The 19,484-nt window shown below is 44.8% G+C and overlaps 1 protein-coding gene across 19 annotated transcripts in view; it reads right to left on the bottom strand.

Annotated features, from left to right (window-relative positions):
- Window positions 1-19,484, bottom strand: part of LRRC7 (leucine rich repeat containing 7) — a 169,537-nt gene that overhangs the window by 17,278 nt on the left and 132,775 nt on the right. For 12 of the 19 annotated variants that reach the window (XM_072343217.1, XM_072343232.1, XM_072343219.1 and 9 more), the window contains 7 exons: window positions 13,178-13,247; window positions 11,417-11,516; window positions 10,592-10,716; window positions 6,973-7,173; window positions 2,903-3,001; window positions 975-1,086; window positions 576-756 (listed from right to left, as the gene is read on the bottom strand). In XM_072343217.1, the coding sequence (XP_072199318.1) occupies window positions 576-756; window positions 975-1,086; window positions 2,903-3,001; window positions 6,973-7,173; window positions 10,592-10,716; window positions 11,417-11,516; window positions 13,178-13,247 (888 nt within the window). The remainder of the gene's footprint in view (window positions 1-575; window positions 757-974; window positions 1,087-2,902; window positions 3,002-6,972; window positions 7,174-10,591; window positions 10,717-11,416; window positions 11,517-13,177; window positions 13,248-19,484) is intronic. The other 7 variants (XM_072343228.1, XM_072343226.1, XM_072343224.1 and 4 more) reach the window with 2 other exon arrangements.

The following is a 19,484-nucleotide window of genomic DNA, read 5'->3' as shown; positions in this document are numbered from 1 at the left end:
ACGCTATGCACATCCAGTAAGCAGACTCCCTGTGCAATGCAAAAGGCCTGTGGGTTTCATAAGGTGGAGCTACACTGGGGTGACTGGAGGCCTGAACACACAGAGCAGAGCGTTCCTTGTGCACAACAACAGCACTTTCCGGTTGCTGATGGCCAGTGTGGATTACAGCTTCCAATGAGCTGTACTACAATTGGAGTTCCAGGGCAGAGAGAAGCTCACAACAGCACGAATGAGAGACACACACACTCTGTTAACAGCACTGAACTGCAGCCAGCTGCAGCTTCAGACCACACAGAGCAGAATAATCACAGCTCAATTATTAGGTGTTTTGAAGGCATAGCTATTGTATGTGGTTGGAGAAACAGCTGCAGAATTGTTGATGCTTATAGGGCAGGAATGGATAGCCAACACTCTGCAGCCTGGGCTGCGTGTTGCCACGTACACCCCAAGAAAACCGGGGTAAAATGTTATTGTTTTGACCTGAATGTGTTAACAGCTGGCACACCATGACTCCATATGTGCGACAAGGTAAGACAAAAGGCGGTCAGAAGCTGTGTTAAGAAAGAGGCTCACACCTGTTCCCCCACAAAGAGTTATTCACTGCTTCTTTAGCCGTTGTCTGCAAGGACCCCATTTTAACATGCGCGTTGGAGGACCCTGAGGAAGCCTGGGAAGGGGAATAGTCTGAGTAAGTGCCTGAGGAAACGCTGTTATTCAGACAATGGATCTTATCTGCTTCAGACTCATCTGTCGACTCTGAAACAAAACACAGCAAATGTTTTCAGGAGGTGGCATTTGGAAACTGAACTCCAGAAAAATACAATTTCAAATGCGTAGTTTGGATATAAATATATAAACGTTTGTGTGCATAAATACATACATTATACATTTTATAATCAGTGCAGAACACGTTAGATGCTATCTGTGCGGATTACGTATGCTCCTGTCTCAAAGGTTGTAAGTCAAGTTTGTACCTTTCTTGTCTTTACCCAGAAGAACAAGTTTGGGTGGGTACAACGGAGTCTCTGGCAGGGAAGGACGAAGTTCCCCTATCCTCATCTCACTGGCAGGATGTCCGAAGGCATCCTGAGGAATATAATAATGTAGAGTAAACATAGGAAACAGCATCAACAAACATTTCAAAGCCTTCATTTCATGGATGTGACAACACACCGACACCCCACCAGACAGAAATAGTCTAACCACAATGATATTTGTCAGCCGAAAGTTCCAATCGGTCCTACAGAAATACTTGTAAAGTTATGGTGATGCATTCATTTTGAGAATGGGGACAAAACAGATGGAACCCGTAGGATACATCGAGGCCGTGTAAACGTTTTTGATGAAGTAGGAGGCACAAAAATGCAAGCTGCCAGTAGAAATAAATTACAAAGTATATTAATATGTACTTCTAACTTCAGGACTAAATGTTCCTCATTCACCCGTGGCACCAGCCCTTACAGAGAGTCAGGTCATGCTATCGCTACGCTCCATTAAATTCAATAATTGGGGTTTCAAAAACTCCTTTGGATTTCAGCAGTTCCTGACTTTCTAGTATTTCCCTGCACAGACAGCAATAGGAAACATACTGAAACAAACGCATGTCAGAAAGTGGAAAGAAAATGAGATGGGGTCTTAGCAAGAGGTATTTTAAATGAACGCTTTTAAATCAGGCTCATGGGATAGCCAGAAGCAGGAAATTAAGATGAAAATAAGCAATTTGGGGCATTTTTTTGTGCCACCAGTGGGAAAAAGTTCAGAAATAAGAAAGGTGCTATTCCCAAAGATAGGTGACCTGGGGAGACGGGGGAGGAGAGGATGTTAAGTGGAGGGATGACAGAGGTAACCCTGCGCCGAGGAGGAAGACAAACAATATGGGAAACCCACACTGGGGGTCAGTGTGTGGGATGAGGGAAACATCACGGGGAGAGAACTGATGGAGATGGGTGTAGCAGGACTGTGCTAACTAACACCAGGGAAGATCCTTGTGGGAAGGGGTAAGAGAAACATGCATCGTCTTGGAAGTGGGAGGATGAGCCGTGATTTTGTAGAGGATGGAAGCTGGGGAAGGAAAATATCCAGTGAGAAAGAACACATTTTAGAGAGCTACCGGGAGAAAACAAAAATCCGGCAAATGTGGAAGGAAATGGTTAGAAGAAACACAACGGGGAGGGGGCTTTCTCCTGTGGAGACACGATGGGGACCCCTGTACCCAGACCTCAGTCGTTAGAGGTACTCCAGAATTACTGGTCTTACAGTTTTAGAGAGGAGTCAGTAAAGGAAGGAGATGTAGCATTTAGGGAAACAATCAGAAGCGGAATACCAAAACCAAAAAGGCATCCCTGAAATGTACGATTTTTTAAACCTTACTTGATTTTACCCACAAGAAAACCTTAAGAAAACTACACTCCATTAACTACTTTCATAACAGCAGTGGAAACAAAGATCTGCAGAAGCAATTGCTGAGTGAGTTACTCCTGATGAATGTGATTAGATTTAAGAAACAGGTTTGTTAATCCTTCTACTTTTGGCGTACCACTGGAGATAGCACCATACCAACACATATCCTCACAACACGGAAACTTAACCCCATCAGTGCTCACATTTACGCCAATACAGCTTCTTACTGATCGTGTGCTGTGATACTGCAAGATTTTACTGCCCTGAAATGCAGAGCTTCCTCGTGGTGTGTGTTGTTTCTCACGTAACAGCACCGATGTACAAACAACTCAAAGCAATAGTGAATGGCCTTTTTCCAGTGCAGAACAATCATTTCTACTGCAGTGTAACAAACTTATCATGCAAAATGACTTTTGAGAAGTAACAAGGTGCACACATTCAGGGAGTGAGATTATCCACTTTTGAAGCATGGTGCATGCTTCAAACTTATTTCTCGTTGTACCTCTGAGCTTTTTGCATGCTCTTCTTTCTCCTTCCTGTCCAGAGTCGATTTATGAGTGTTGTCTGTATCAGACAGGTGACTCTTATGGAATTCTTGCACCTAGAATCCCAATATTGCGCCATGAAACTTTCAAAAGTTAAAAGCTCAAAATAAAACTACTTGCTGTAAGGCAGAACGAACCAGCAGTTCCATTTTTGACATCATGATGAACACAGTTTTTATTTCAGGTGTACAACCGTATGAAGTTTTCTATGCCATGTTCCTTCTTTCCTATCATTTTAGCCTCCACTCTGGCAGTTCCAACAAAAATCAGTACACTTTGGAAAGAGTTAGTCTGGCACCTGTGAACATGCCATGGAAGTGAAAGGTGTAAAAAACCCCAACCATATTCCATTTACTCCCACTTTGCTTAAAAGGACAATCAGGGCACTAATGGGGTACTAACAACGGGTACTATTAGATAGATCGCTTGTGAGGGCAAAGGAAGGAGATAAATGTAATTGTGTTTTGTGAGAATTTCTTCCCCAGGACTAAACACAGAAGGATATAAGCAGAGGATAGAAAAACATGGTGAGCCCTTCCCAAGAGACAGTGCACTGCAGAAAGCAGCAAAATAATCAGGAAGGAGAAATACTGGCAACCATTCGTGCTGACAACATAAAAACATCAAATTAAAACCTAGAGAGCTGTGATTTTCAAAATAACCTCATTCTTAGTGTCTGCTTGCAAAGAACAGAAAGGCTCTGAACAGAGCAGGCCGGGTCTCGGTGCAGATGCAGCACACACAAGGCAGAGGCGATGGCGCAAGGCCATGAGTCATGGACCTGGTCCAGAGGAACCTGAAGGATGTCACACTGGCAAAAACAGATCCAGGCTAAGGTTACTTGGTCCAGGTTGTACTACGGCTTTAATGAAAGAACAAAGATCAGAGATAATGCAATCAGAGAGATGTCAGAATGCCCTTCAATAGAAGTGAGACTAACTCAGGCTCAGGTCCAGCAGTGTGGGTACAGGACAAAGCCTTGCTGTGCCCCTCACCCAGGTCACCCCTCTGCACAGTGAATGGCAGGTCTGGGCTCCCTTGGCCCTGTACGTGGAGAGCTACAAAGCCTGGCTAACAAGTCCCCTCTTGGCAAGACCACAGAAAGCAGTCTGCTAGAAGCTGTGTGCAAAATCCAGACACAGTATTTTGCTGATAGCAATTTCCAGACTGACCAAAATAAAACACAGTCATCAATCTAGAAATGTAGAGAGTCCCCAAAATGTGGGATTATCCCACAGGAATCCTGAGCAGAGAATCTGCCATATGCTCCCAAATCAGTGCCACTCTCCTGCCACAATAGCAGCTCCCTGGAGGGCCATTTCAGTCACCTCAGACTTCACTGGGTCCACCAATGGCCCAGACTGAATTTCTGGAAGGAAGGCTTTACCTTGGAGACAGTCCTGAATAACACCACTAACATTCAGACTCTTTGACAAGGTCAGGCAGGAGCCAAAGTAACTCAGATTTAACTTTAAAACATTCCACATCCTATTTGGAGAAAGGTTTCTCACAAGTCAGACCTCCAGAACAGAACACCCTCACCTTCCTCCTGTGACTGGAAGCCACCAAGGTCACAACCTCAATAAAGATGCTCCGTGCTATGGAGAAGCCATATGGCAAAACTTGATAATGAAGATATTTCTGGCTCCTCGTTAAATATAGGTCATTTTCTTGCAAAGTGCCCATCAAGGCATGGCCTAAAAGCAGACACAATCTGAATACCTTCAGGACAAATCGCCCTCCCAATCAAGAGAGAATGTCATTGTGCATCTCAGGGGAAAGCAGCTCCCATGACAGACACATCAGTGAATGAGCTGAAGCCAGGCAGCCCAGGGGAAATAAAAGCATGCAAAGTCTTTCTGGAAAGGCAAGATGAGTTTTAGAGACCCTCTAGAAGGCTAAAAACCAAAACAAAGAGAACACCCTTCTCTCTCCCACTCCCATCCCCTTAAAACAACACAAAGCTGTGCAAGTAATGAAGAAGGAAGTTAAAGGGACTGAGGTCTTGTTTTGACTGAGGTGAGATGAAGGTCTCAGCAGACCCAGCACAGCACTGGCAACAGATTCCTCAGAGGAAAACCATCCCTCCTTTCTACACAGCACTAACAAACCAGCTAGGAATTAACACAGGGGATGGAATGCTGCACACTGGGTTAAAACAACAGAAACCTGAGAGTCATGCAGAACTCCCCCCAGTGATTTTCTCAGGCCACACGTATCAGTATTAACTGTAAAGATCATAGTTGCCAGTTTTTGGTATCCCTCGCTGTTGCCCATGGAGGGGACCCGGTGTTATCCCAACCTTCTTTCTGGCTGCAAGGCACATCTTTCCCAGTGACACAGGACAACGAACAGATCTAATTTAACTGAGGATTAACTAAGAAACTGCTTATTATTACTGAAGGTGCAGGGTGATGCAGGGGGGTTGAAATGTACCTTGTTATTCCTTTCAGATGTTCCCTTTAATTGTTTAGAAACAATTTTGTGATGGCACACGTGTAAATTAATCACAAGAAAACCCAAGAGAGATCAGAAAAGAAACCAGCCGACCTGGCTACGGAGGATGAGAAGTGAGCATTGCACCTGAAATCAAATCACCTTGTTATAAGATACTGTCTTCAGTCTAAATCTATCAGAACACACCTGCATTTTCAAACTGCATTTTAACTTGAGGCTTGAGATCCTGTCTCCTAATTATCTGCAAAGCAAATGGAGCTTAATTCTGTTTTATTTAATATGTTACAACTGAAATCATGCCAATATTATTCGCAAAATCATTCGCACATTTTCTTCCATTTCCACACCTCTTCTTCATCTTTACAGAGAGGAGCACATACAGCACCTTGCCTTCCTGCCACAAAAGCTTCCCTGCGATGTTATCTGTCCGAATGACAAGAACACCACTTTTTTTCCTGTAGTTGATGAGCTATTTTGCTGCTGGCCCTTGCTAAGGATTAGGGAAACTAACATCTAGGCAAGGTCTACCATCTCTGGCGCTGTAGCAAAGGAAGACGAAAAACACATCAGTAGGATGGAAGCAGTTCACGTGCTCATATCTGTTGCTTGTGGCAGAAAATAAACTAGGAAATTGCAAACATCATTCAATTGCATTTCAGGAATTACTGCAAGGTCTGCAACAACCCAACTATTCCTTATAAGACAGGTATTTTGGTACTCACGGGTTAACAGTTAATGTGCATTTAGAGAAAAAACACAGTTCTGTTTCTGAAATCTGCCCAACCATCTTATATCCTATCAGTAAATACAGCCGGAGTGAGCAATGGCCCCTACATGTAAGTCATACCTACACACTGCAAGCTACCAATATGAAGGTGTCAGTGAGCAGATGTCCTCTGAGATCAAACTGCAGCTGCTTACGTCAACTTCGCACAAGTCTGTGCAGTATTTTGGAATTATCTTTATATATACATATCTTTATATTTAGGTCAGGATAGAAAACTCTCACTACGTGTACTGATCCACTTCTGGCCAACACGCACGGCTGGACTGTGCAGCACACTGAAAGCCACTGGGCAGCACCTGACCTACAGCTCCCCGTGGGTAGTAAGTGCTTCTGTTGACTTCAGTAACTTTGGACAACGCTTGCTGGCTATGGATTACTTGCAATGGGATTACAAGAAGCAGAACCTTATGGCACAGCACTGTCAACAGAACAAACTGATTTTTCATTTACATATTGTTGCAGAGATACATTTAAGTCTGAGGTGTAATCAGGTCCATTTTCTCACTAATAAGCAAGTCGTCCGTATCATTAACATTTAGGAGAGAGCTGGTATATATCAACGCAGAAATTCAGATCTAGCTAGATTTAAAATCAAAGATTCAGTCTGAAAATCCTAGTAGTACGGGGGAAGAGCAACTCAGTGTAAAACTAGGCTTACTTGGCAGAATCGAACTAGAAACTCTTAGGCAAGAAGCTCACAGCAGATGCAGCATAGCATTTGAGGGAGTTATATTAAAACCCCGTCTTGAACTCTTGAGAGGAACAACGATCCTTTTACATTACCTCCACTGAAATCTCCTTTGGTGCCATGGGCCACTTGTGCTCATACTTTTCTTTCACAGTTTGTTCAGTGTTGGCGGTTGGTGCTGCGTTCTCAGGCCGTACTCCATGGCTTGTTTTGCCCACCAGATTTTGAACTGATTTTACCATATTCTTTAAATCCTCCGGGTATGGAGTGGGATAACGTTTTAGATTTATTTCAACCTGAACATTCATAAAAAGAATTAAAGCACAAATACAAAATGAAAACAGCATGCAAACTAAAACCATGGTTACAGTACTATGGCTAAGTGCAAATTCCTCCAGTTCTGTATTAGTCTATTTGAGGTGCTCTGTTCAGTCTTTCAGTTCTCGGACCAAACTTCGCATTCAGTTACACTGCGCAACCTGCCATGGAATTTCAGTGACATAAAATAATGGATGGGCATGCTTCCCTGCAAGCCTATCTTTTGTCCTGTGAGAGTATAGCATTTTAATTCTGCACTTGGCCTGAGAGCACAAGCATATTGAACCACACTTCTCCAAAATGATACCGATGCAAATGCAGAACTAAGTGAGCTATGCTCAGTGTACAGAATTAATCAGAATTATCTGTAATAACTGAGAACAGAACCTGATCTCCTGGGATCTATTTGCTCTTTGAGACGGGTAATGTACATACATACATTCAAATACACGAATTCTGCTCCTAAATATACAGAGATACAGGAAAACAGACTTAAACCACTACAGAAAGTCAACCTGGCTCACACTGAACAGTACTTTGACTGACAGACCTGCGGATCTCAACAACAATCAACACTTTGAGCTTTTTGTTTTTATCGCTCAGAAGTAAAGAAATATTGTAGTCATCCAAGTCCAAATGGATCACAGCTTGAAGACAGCTCTACAAGTAAGCAGAAGCATTTACTGCAAAGGAGCTTTTACCTGATTGCGTATGTGAGGTGGACAAGGGGAGCTTGCTTTTAATAGGTCACCACACAGCCATTGGATTTTACGCCTCTAACAAGTAGGAAAAGGGCAATTTTGGGTTCAGGTGATTTTGGTCTGTCAGCGGGAACACTTTAGAAGCCAAACCCCAATCAATTTGGAAATAAAGCTATATGAAATACGAGCATATAATTCTGAGCCACGGTAGTATAAACATTACACATAATAGATTCTGACATGACTTTAACATAAAACGTTAAAATGCATGGCTATGATGTCATATGTTAATAAAGAATTTCAACAGAAAAAAAGAAATTAAGTCTGTAAAGCATTACCAAGGCTGTGGTTGGTTTACGGTTGAAAGAAATCATATTCAGATGTGGCCTAATTAGGCAATCTCTTTCTCAGAAAATCCGAGCCATGATTTCAATGTAAAAGCTACAGACAAGCATAGCTGGAACTGCAGTCACAGAGCAAAGGCTCGGTAAGCACTAGCCAAAGAGAAATTAACTACAGGACTTTTGTGCAATCGGCAGCTCGGGCAGGAATTTCAGTACGAGTCTGACATCGCTGGGCATGTTACACCATAAAGACAAGGCAGCTGTGGTGGGTGCTATGCATTCAAAGCAGGTATTTTCATTGCGGGGTTAGAATCTATTGATGCAACTCCTGTATGTTTTAATGCTACACCAAAAGAGAGTGACCCTGAAAAGAGAGTTGTCAAAGTTCAACATTCCTTATGGAAGAATTTATTGTTTAATTTTAATCTTCAAGTAAATGTTATATAGCTTGGATGAGAAGGTAGTTTTAAATATGAAATACACATGGTGAAAATTAGGCGTGCTTTTATAAAACGCAAACAATGTTTGTGGTAACCACCCATTGCTAATCTGGGGTTACCTTCCAATTCATCCCATGAAGGCCCCTGTTTTACAAGCTACAGGTAGTTATGGGTATTTGCTGTACACACAGAGATATGATAGAGGAGGGATGCTCTCTTTAGGATGCAGGATATGTTTGATCAGCTGCTACGTCCTTGCATAGCTTTTCATTGAATAATCCTTCTTTAAGCAATGATTAAGGCATCGGCTCCAAAATGTAACCTTTGGGTCTGATGAAGGGAAACCAGGATCATTTTGGAGGAGAACACTGGGCTGGAACGCCTGCCCTGCAGAGAAGGGCAGAGGGAGGTGGGCTGAGAGGAGAAGAGTACAGGGAGACCCCACTGCGGCCTGCCAGTGCCACACAGACTGCAGGAAAGCTGGGGGGACTCTCATCATAGAGCAACAGCTCAGGACGGGGGGTAATGGCTTTTAACTGGAAGAGGGGAGATTTGGAGGCAATTCTTCCCCGTGAGGGTGGTGAGGCCCCAGCACTGCTGCCCGGAGCTGTGGGTGCCCCATCCCTGGAGGTGCCCGAGGCTGTGGGTGGGCTCTGGGCAGCCTGAGCTGGGGGGAAGCCTTCCCTACTTGCAACTTGGTGGTGTTCAAGGTCCTTTCCAACACAAACCATTGTATAATTTCCATGCTTACGTATGGAAATTGAGGAATTTCATGCAGAAACAGATCACTGGTTTACACTCTCGCCACAAGTGGGAGTGAAAACAGGAAAGTAAGAATTCCAGAAAATGTATGTTACTGTTGGACTTTTCCCCTACAGTGTCCCAAAGGGTAAATGCTGCCTTGGCCTTCAGCTGCCAAGCCAAACATCAGGGACAGCAGCAACCCTGCAGGCCATGGCTCACCCACATGGCAAAGCCCCTCATCCCAGCAGGAATCATCCCAGCACACCCCGCTGCCATGGGATGGGTTGTGTGCCCAGAGCTGCTTCTGGGACACCCTAGGATGTGGCACTGGGCTCGGTGGCATTTGCCTCTCCATTTCCCATACAGCAGATGGCAGCACTCAAACCCGAGTACAGGAACAGCATTAAGTGAGTGAAGGGTTGCGTTTGTCTACAAAAACAGCTTACTGAAAGGAAGCATTTGTTTCAGTCATCCGTGGAGTTCTGAAACACATTCAAAACAAAATGGCTAAGCCATATATTTCCTATATCACATTTCAATATCAAAAACAATGCTCGCAAATAACAGGTAATACAATTAGATCCATCTACAGGCTTCGAAATTGCCTATTTCTCTGTTAACACTTGTGCACATTCGGACACGTTACTCACAGTCACAACTGCAACAAGAAGCAGTGAACAATGTGAAACTCCCAGGTTCTCTGCTTTCCACACACAAGCTATAAATCTGCAGTTCATATGGGGTAAAACTTCAGTTTCATCTATTTACTGCGAGTCAGATTGCTTTTTTTAGTTCATTTTCTGTTTTGCTAAAGCACTAAAGCAGCTGTATATATATATTGATTATATTTGCTTGCAAGAGTTAAGCAAAAATTCCTAATTAGGAAAAATACGTGAACAAAAAATCCATTTTTCCAAGAAGATCTGAATGGGATATTGAATATTTATTAATGGCAGCTCTCACCAGCTTTCACCTGGAGAGGAATTTGGAATCCCCACAGGATCCAAGTATTTCTAAAGAGTGGTGTGGCTGAAGAGTAACCCCAACCCCCAGCGCTCCGTGTTCATTCTGTCCTAGTGATGAAACGGCTTCAATTCAGCATCTGCATATTGGACCCTGTCTCCAAGGTGTGAATGCCAAAAACAAAAAAAGCCAAGCAAAACTTACCTTGACTTTCCCTGGATTTTCCTCCTCTTCCTTTTTTTCTTCAAATTCAAAGGCAACAGTCATACGTTGCTGTCTCTGCTCCTCCCACAAAGTAGGGTTGAAACTATCACTGTCTGACTGGAAATCTGCAGTTCAATTGCGAACAGCAATGCAACAGAACAAGAGATTAATGCCCTCAGCAAGAGACTGGAAATCATCTGAGAAGACAAACTCTTGGGTGATCTGACAACGCTGGGTCCTTGTCTCAAAACTGCTGAGGGGGCAACGGGAGTCGTAACTAAGAACAAAACCATTAAAAGTAAACGTGAATGCTCAAACCACAGTGAGAATGCTGCAGAGCAGGAGGGCTCTGGGGCAGAGCTGGAACAGGAGCATGGAGGCTCCCTACTGGGATACAGAGGCTTCAGAGCCAAGCCCTGGTATTGCCAGGCTCCCAGCTCTGCTCCCTGAGAAGCTGCCTGTGTGTCCAACCCTCTGTGTTACACTTCTTTTTTTTTCTCGTCTTTTCTATTTTTTTAGTATACATTAACAGTACTGGATATTTTAAATGCAGCCCAAGACAATTCCTCTTCTCTCAGCACAGCCCAGGCAGGACAACTGCTCGGCTGCCCGTGGGACTCTGGGAGGTGCTCCCACCCCCCTCTGAGAGCAATGGGCTGGAAGCAGGAGCCGTCGGTGCATGGCAGCACGTGGGCTGCTCTGTGCACACCGCTGCACTCCTGGCTTCAGGAGGCGCAGATGCTGCTCACAGAGCCACGGCTGAGCCCCCTATTCCCACAGCCTGCTGCTGCCTCCAGGGGGAATGCTGATCTGATGGTGTTTTACCTTCATCGCTGCGGGGCTGCTGGGGAAACATGTAGTTAGTCAGAACTCTCTGCTTCGTTTCTGGGTGAGCTTCAGTTTGCAGAGGGATGAGAGCCTTGGACTGCGTAGGAAAGGCAAAACAAAGGGCTGGTCACTGAGAGCACGTCTGTTAGACAAGATGGAGCTTTAGCAGGCAATAAACAGAAAATACAGGAATACCCAACATTCTGAATGGAAAGAACCCTGTCCATGGGCCAAAGCCAGCAGTGTTTGATGGCACTTCTTCCTCTGCCATCCCTCAGCCTGCCTGTAACTCCCACCAGGATCCCCACATGATCGAACAGCAGAAATACCAACTGAGTGCTTTAAGCCAGCATTCACAAGGAGTGGATCCTGTAACTCCGAGGGCGCTCCTGGTCCAGCCGCACAGAGACACCACTGAGCTCTACTCAACTGGCTGCCGTCATTGCTTTGCTGTGATGCAGCACCCAGGAGTGACTGTCACAGTTCATGATTAGAAGATGATCTAAACCTCATCACTGAAAAGTCAAAATGCTGAGAAAACATTGCCCGATTATTAGGAAGTGTGTGTTTGGTGGATGGGCAGGGGCATTTTTTATGGAAATAAGAGTTAGAATCCTAATTTAGTGCTCCAAAATTAACTCATCTGTGTGCATTAACCCTCTTGCTCAGTCTCGCCTCCCTTCAGCTTGAAGACTTTTCTGTAGCCATACAAAGTGAAAGGTAAATTTAAGGGGAAATGCAACAAAGCATTGATGCAGATGTCCCGTTGCTTTGTCTCAGTGGATGGCAGCAGCAGGCGGGTCTGTCCCCAGGCAGCACAGCACTGCTCTGGCTCCTGTGGCCGCCTCATACAGACATAGGGGGGACTCATTTCCAGCAGCATCATTATCCTCATCAGCTTCAGTTGAGGAGGTGTAACGGCTGACACTGGGCTTTATTGTAGGGTGGGAAAGATGAGACTACGAGAACTTACTGTAATTATTAAAACCCGCTGGGTGTATTGAACTTGTCTAACATTGTACTAATTGAATTTGTCTCCATTTAATCACATTCTGGAACTGCAAAGTCATCCTATCTTATCCACCAATACTGCAAAGACTGATGGGGTCTTATTCTAGTGCTAAGGTGCTGGGTAAGTTACATTTCCCCGTGTTCATGTCACAGAATTTGTTTAAAAACAGAGTCCTAAGGAATTAATGGTAACGCCACATGAACTGAGCTCCTTGGCACTAAGGAAGGCATATCTAAATGTAAGAGGAACTTAAACCAGAATTCCCTCTAAAACAAGACTGAGAGTTCTTGTGCATCTTCTACATATTTAAACTCCCGCTGGCTTCACTGGGGTTTGAATTATACAGGAAGGGAAGTGTGGGCAGGAAAAGGCAGAAGACGAAAAGGGAGGGGTAGTGATGGTGTAAGGAATGGGACAAACTAAGAGCAAGGCTGGGAACAAAGCTCTGCCTCTTGAATTTCTGCTTACAGAATATTCTCTTGGTGATTCCCATCACCGCTTACTACTTCTATCAGGGTACAGAAGGTTGGTTAGCAGCAAGCAATAAGCCCAGCAATGGCAAGTTTACCCAGGTAATGAAGGCCAGCCAGGACTGCCTACAGCTTGGTAGGAAAGCAGCAGCTGGGCTGGGACCAACCTCTTCTAAAGCTCTGCTGCAGTGATGTGTGACATTACAGACCTCATTCATGGCCCCTGGAAGAGCCCCAGTACCTTACAAAGAAATCACCAACGCTGAAAGCCGTTACCTGGTTGTCAGAAAGCCACAAAGCTGCCAGTTCTTTGAGTTTCGTAAAAGTGAATGGTAAGTTCTTCAGCCTGTAAACGATAAGGGAAGAGTGCATGACTGGATTGATAAGATGAAAACTGCTATCACCTCTTATCTTATTTTCTCACACAATTTATTAAAACATTGTATTTTACTATTTTACCTTTAAACACTTCCACATTAAGAGGGAGACTTATACCCTATAACACAGAGAAGATTTGGTCCCAGCAGGACGTCCAGCAAAGCTCTTCCAGCTTTCAGCACAGACAACTTAAACCCATTTACTCACCAGTTACATTTTGGAACACAAATGGAGGATAATGGGAAATTCATTTTTGCAGAAATGCCAGGTATAAAATCAAAACAATAGAAATTCACAGCGAACCTAAATGACAAAATTAAATAAAACAGTAAATAAACACCAAACAAACCCCAGGAGCCTTTTCATGATACGTGTGAGTCCATTTCCTAAAACGATCTGCATGTGGGAGCAGGGAAAAGAGGACGAGGTGGTTGTGGAAGCTCCAGCCACGCTTCCACGGGAAGCACCTCGATCTGAGCACGTATTTCCTCTTTGCAGCCCACATCAAGGCAGGGAGCAGCCCTGGTCACACATCACTGCTCCCCATCTCCGTGTTACAGAGGGCTGCCAAAAGAAACGGACTGCCCAGAGAGGACAGCAAAATGTTCATTGCTATTTAACCACAAGCAGGAGATGTAAACCCCTCTCCTGCCAGGAGGCAAACTGATGTGCAGGGAGAAGGAACGACAGACATGGACCTCCAACAAAGACAAACAACCACCAGCAGAGCCCTCTGCCCCTCCGCCAGCAAATATCCCTACGGTCATGAAGACTGTGATTTTAATAAGAAAACCTTATCCTGAAGGTGATTTACCCATACAGGTGAAATACATCAACATGAATACATGCATATTCAGTGTGCTATGAAGCACCTGTATAGGTCAGGGTGTTTTTACATGTGTGTGCACATTTAAACCTATGATTAATGCCATGAGAGTTTCTAAACTTCCTGAGATGTAGTTTTCATTGCTACCTCATAATGCATCCATCCTTTCCACCTTCCCTGGAATAGAGCACAGTGAGAAGTTCCTCATGCTCAGAGGTGACAAGATTAAGCTTTAGTAGTTTCCGTAAAGGTTCTTCAATCCTGGTTACCTGGACTTTGTACTCAAATCATTTTTTCTCAATACAAAGACAAGAAACGACTTCTCAAGCGACAGCCTTATTGCCCTGCCCTCAGGACACAGCGTCTGCAGCGGGTTACTGCTGCAGTTCCCAGCTCACTGCAGTCGAGTGGTGGGCATCAAATGGAGAAGACATCCAGTAAGCAGAAATGATGCGTGGCAATGAGATCCCCAGGCTGGTTCTCTGTTTCCAGCCAAACAAAACACAGAGCTCTCAGTGGTGCCCAGAAGCGCGGACACCTTGCTTTAAGTGTCTGAACAGAACTGATTCTCAGGTGCCCTTAATAAGAGAAACGTCAAATTAGAGCTCAGTGGATGGAGGCACCCAAAGCCCTTTCACAACCTGCCACCAAGATGAGACCCAGCCTGTTTTTCTGACTGCAGCTTTTTTTTTCACATTTAAATTCATGACTGCTTCTTGGACTGTGTGAAGTTCATGAACGTCCCCCTCCACCTGCGGTAACAACACACCCGCACCTCGCTGACTTTCATGAACAAGGGCATTACTGAGAGAGGAGGCTCTGCATTTTACACACTTCAGAACAGGGCCTGCTGTGCTTGCTGCTCACATCGGGTTAGTTCAACCACCAAAGGTTATAACTGTTCATCAGCCAAAACAAGGTCGTACCACCACCACAAAGCACCTCCAATGTTACTTATGCATAGATGTAGCTTGATTACTTTCCAGACTGGGGGCCAGATCCTGTTTGATCTACACCAGCATAATCCCACTGATTCCAAAGATCTAAGTCACCCTTGGTTAAAGATGTGGCTTTTTCCTCTGCCTTCCATTGGTACAATGTGATTGGTTTGCACTGCTTCCACACACCTAACATTGGGCTGCAATCAGACAGTAGTACAAGACATGGAAAGTTTATAACTATACTGTTCACCAAAGAGCTTTTCCTTTATATTAAATACTGAAAGATTTCACTAGATGGCATGGAAAATTACATACGTAATCAGTGTTATAAATAAGAAAATATATGCACAATTCTTGATTGAGCTTTAAAGGGAACACAGATAATTCACTGAGAAGAAGGTCAAATTAATTGACTTACAATTAAGGGGCAAATTACACTGTACAAGAATTCTTACTATGGAGCAAACAACACCCTGCTGGAAGCTGCTGCTGGCCTGGAGCAGAGCAACCACCATGCAGCAACCACCATGCAGCAACATGGGCTGGGGGCAGCCCAGGAGAACCCAAGGGCTGCGGGCAGGGACACCTCCAGCCCTTTGGAACACTAACACTGGGTCTAACACTCAGCTTACACGAACAAGTTTCATTTCCATGCACTTTGTAAATCATCAACAACTTCAGTTTGGAATCTCTTAAACTCAACTGTAAGAAAAGCCAGACGTGATAATAAAACAATCTCTCAGTGTTACAGCTATTTTCTGTATTTATATGAGGTTAAAATACATATAAAACCTTTGGCACCGTGTGACCCCCAGCCTCAAGGAAGCGGTGCGTCGGTGCATTACGGCACGCTGGGATCAGGACTGTGGGGTAATTTAGTGCAGCCCAGCTGGTTCGGTCAACCAGGAACAGCTCTCCACGGTCATGCCCAGCTAATGGACAGTAACGGGGTTTTCAGAGTGTGAACGTTTAAAAGAACATAATTCATATTCACTCTTCCATTTACAGTTCACAAACACTGGAGGATAATAATATGCCCAGAAGCAATTACCTCTTTGTCAGTAAGCAATATTGTACAAATAACTGAACAGAAAAAGATGCACTGAAAGGAACAGTCCTACATATTGGAATGCATTGCCATCTTATGCTTGTTTCATCTAACTTCTGTTCCTGAGATTCAGAGCAGTAATCGAGCCCTGAGCCCAGGACAGAAGCAATGCAAATACAGAAAGGTGATGACTGGTTAAGCTCTTCTGTAAGAACAAGCTAAAACTAGAAGAAAGGTTACTTACCAGTAACCGATGCTCTTTGAGAAGTGTAGCCCAAATGTACATTCTAACAATTCTACCTCTCAATCACAGGACTCATACCTGGAAGGACTCTGAGGAGAGAGGAGAAGCAGATGGAAGACAAATGTATCTGAGGACTACACACCGTGAAGAACACCGGTTACTGGTAAGACAGCTTTTTTTCTTTGAATGAATCCCACGTGCATTCTTAGCTGTGAGTGAATCCAAGCAGCTCCCCCCAGGGACTCGCTACATGGTGGAGGTCTCTGTATCTTTCATGCATCAGTAACTGCACAACTACTTTATCAGATGCTGCACTGGCTCTCGAAGTGCCAGAGACGCCTGGCAAAGGCAAGGATGAATCCCCAGGTAGTTGCATTGCAGGTAACTGGAATCAAAACTCTCCTGAATGCACAGGGTGAAGGCACCTATGGTCCAGTCAGACGCACACTAACCCTCATTAGACACCACCTTAGCAATGGGAAAGCAAGTCGAGGCTCAGCCCACCATTGCCTTTTATTGTGTAGTAACAACAAAATGCTGCATTTCCCAGGGATGAAGAGTCTGTGAAAGGGATGAAAAGGTTTGGACCTGTAAAGATAAAAGGAGAGAGGGCTCCCAGCTACAGAGATGAGAATAGGTGAGGACATATACAGTCTTAGTGTGTAAGACGTGGGGAAGAAAAGCTGGAGTGTAATCATCTGGTTGAAACTGAGTTCTAATATGAATACCTGTAGAAAATCCTGGAACTAAAAAATAGCTTCTGGTCAATTAAAATGAGCAACGTCCATCTTAAAACATTGAGGGCCTTCAGAAGGCAGAACAAGAGTGAAAACCTGCAGTAGCTGAAACCATAGCATTAAAAAGGCCAGGGAGGGACTCCAAACTCTGACCCGCCTTTATGCAAAATATGGCAGCTCACAAAAAACTTAAGATTCTTTTTAGCCTGAGCGGATTGTTTTTCACCTTTGTCTCTTTCCTGAAAGAAATCGATGAGAACTTAACAGCAAATCTCCTACGCATGAAACGTGTAGGTAACTTCTGCAATTCCATTCAGAACCAGACAAGCTCCAGACAGTGCAAAGGAAGGGGGGCTTCTTTTTTCCTCACCATGTGCTGCTTCACAGCTGTGTTGTCCGTCACCCCTTGTGTGCGTGACCATTTGGAGAGCAGATTGCCAGCGTTCCCAGCACTCTGGCAGGGCAAGTTCAAAACCACCAGTACCTGTGCAGTCTGCATGCCTGGAGGCAGCCTGCGCTCCCCATGTCATAAGGAATGTATGCAGATAGAACACTATGGAAAAACAACATCTCACAAGAAACCTTTGAGTAGCCCAGCTACTAACAGAGAACGCCACTGGGATAAAGGTAATGACCTAAGAGGCTATTGGACATGAAAGTTCAACCACTGCTGTAGGCACTGTAGGTAAAATTTGGCATGTGACAAAGTAGAAGGAGATGTCCCTGATCTAAGTTATTCACTAGGATAAATCTGCAGTGGGCAGATCCCCGGTGAAAGACCGCATCCCCTTTGTAAAACTGTTTATCCATGACAATCCTCCAACATCCAGCACGGGCTGACAGTCACAGTGACAGAGTCTGTTCCCTCTGAAATTCACATGCAAAACTGCATGAGCAGCCTGACAGAACGGACACAAAATCCTCTCCAGTGTCAGGAGGGAGAAAGTCACAAAGAACCGACAGATCCTAAAAGAATCTGTGACCATGTGCATAGTCCACCCCCATTAACTGTTAGTACAAGGAGTGACTGCCAGCCCTCAGATGGTTTGGGCAAAAATTGGAGGTCTCATGCAAAAATTGTCAGAGCAGCATTTGGGGTGAATGGGTCTTCCTTAGCAGCAAGGCACAAAGAGCACAGGGCTCAGCAAATCTCAGAACAGGCTGACAGGGAAAAGCCTGACCTCTAGCCCAGGACTCAGGATCTGCACTCAGGTGCAGAGGCACCTTGGATCTAGAATTGCCTTTCTGCTCTGCCTGCACATCTGTGCCTCTTCTACTGATGGCTCAAAGGGAAAGAACTGGCATGCTCTACCTTCTCTGTCATATCTGAGCAAGGAAGAGCGGAAGGGCAAAAGTATTACAGTAACATGGAAAAGTTCCTAACCACAAGCAGAGCCCAAATACCATCCTTATTAGCACACATATGTGGACTTATTCAAAGGAGGAATGGACATTGCCTCAGTGTTAATATATATGGGAAAATGGAGGAGACCAAATCAAATAAATGAGAATCCAGCATCAAGATTGGATCCGAGCTGTGTCCAGTTCTTGTGCTGAAACTTTGAAACACCCATTTCACAAAGGTGGGAAGGTCCACAAAAGAAAAGCACAAGGAGATGCAGGGCTATTAGCCAGCAAGAAAGGGGAGTGGGAAGGACAGTGACCACCACGTCCCAGCCTAAGGAACACCACGAGATGCTGCTCACAGTGTTTACTCCACAGTGCAAATCCCACTGCATTCTTGTCTCCAGGCGGCCAGAGAAAAAGGCAGGTGGGCAGGAGTGCTGCTTTCATGGCAGCCAGCTGTCAGGTCAGCTTGCTTAGGAAACCTGGCATACTCCTACACCTCTGCTGCCTCCTCCCATCAGAAGCCACCCCCTCCCTGTCACCCCAGTAACAGCACTCAGAAAGCAGTAATTACAGATGGAGTCACAGACCTGAAATCTGCAGCTGACTCAGCAAAAAGAAAGAAAGGGGGGAAAAAAAAGAGTAGTTTTCTTCTTCCTCAGTGCACACTCATGGCATAATAACAGGCCTGGAAAAAAGGTACGAGTGATCCAGCTCAGGCTGGTTTGATGTGCCAGGGAAGGCACTACAGCTGCAGCTCCCTGGCATCTCCATAGCACCCTGAGGTGCCCTGACACAGCCCTGGTGCCCCCACAGCTGGTTGTGTGGACTAAGGTGGGGCAGCCACTGGAAGCACCATCTGAAAACACTGCACTTCGGACAGGCTGCTTTCACCTGCAGCCCTATGCGTTCAGGACCCCGAGCTGCCAGGTCAAAACTGAGCTAGGACAGGACAGGGCAGGTGGATGCAGAACAGTGTGGGGAGGCTGACTGCTCTGCTGGGAAGAACACTGGAAAGAGAGTTCAAAACATGCCTGAATCAGCTGCAGGAACACAGCAAGG

This window comes from Excalfactoria chinensis, chromosome 8 (assembly GCF_039878825.1).
Source record: "Excalfactoria chinensis isolate bCotChi1 chromosome 8, bCotChi1.hap2, whole genome shotgun sequence".
In the NCBI taxonomy this organism is placed as follows: Eukaryota; Metazoa; Chordata; class Aves; order Galliformes; family Phasianidae; genus Excalfactoria; species Excalfactoria chinensis.
The sequence above is the reverse complement of the archived record's forward strand: the minus strand, read 5'-3'. Positions and strand labels throughout refer to the sequence as shown.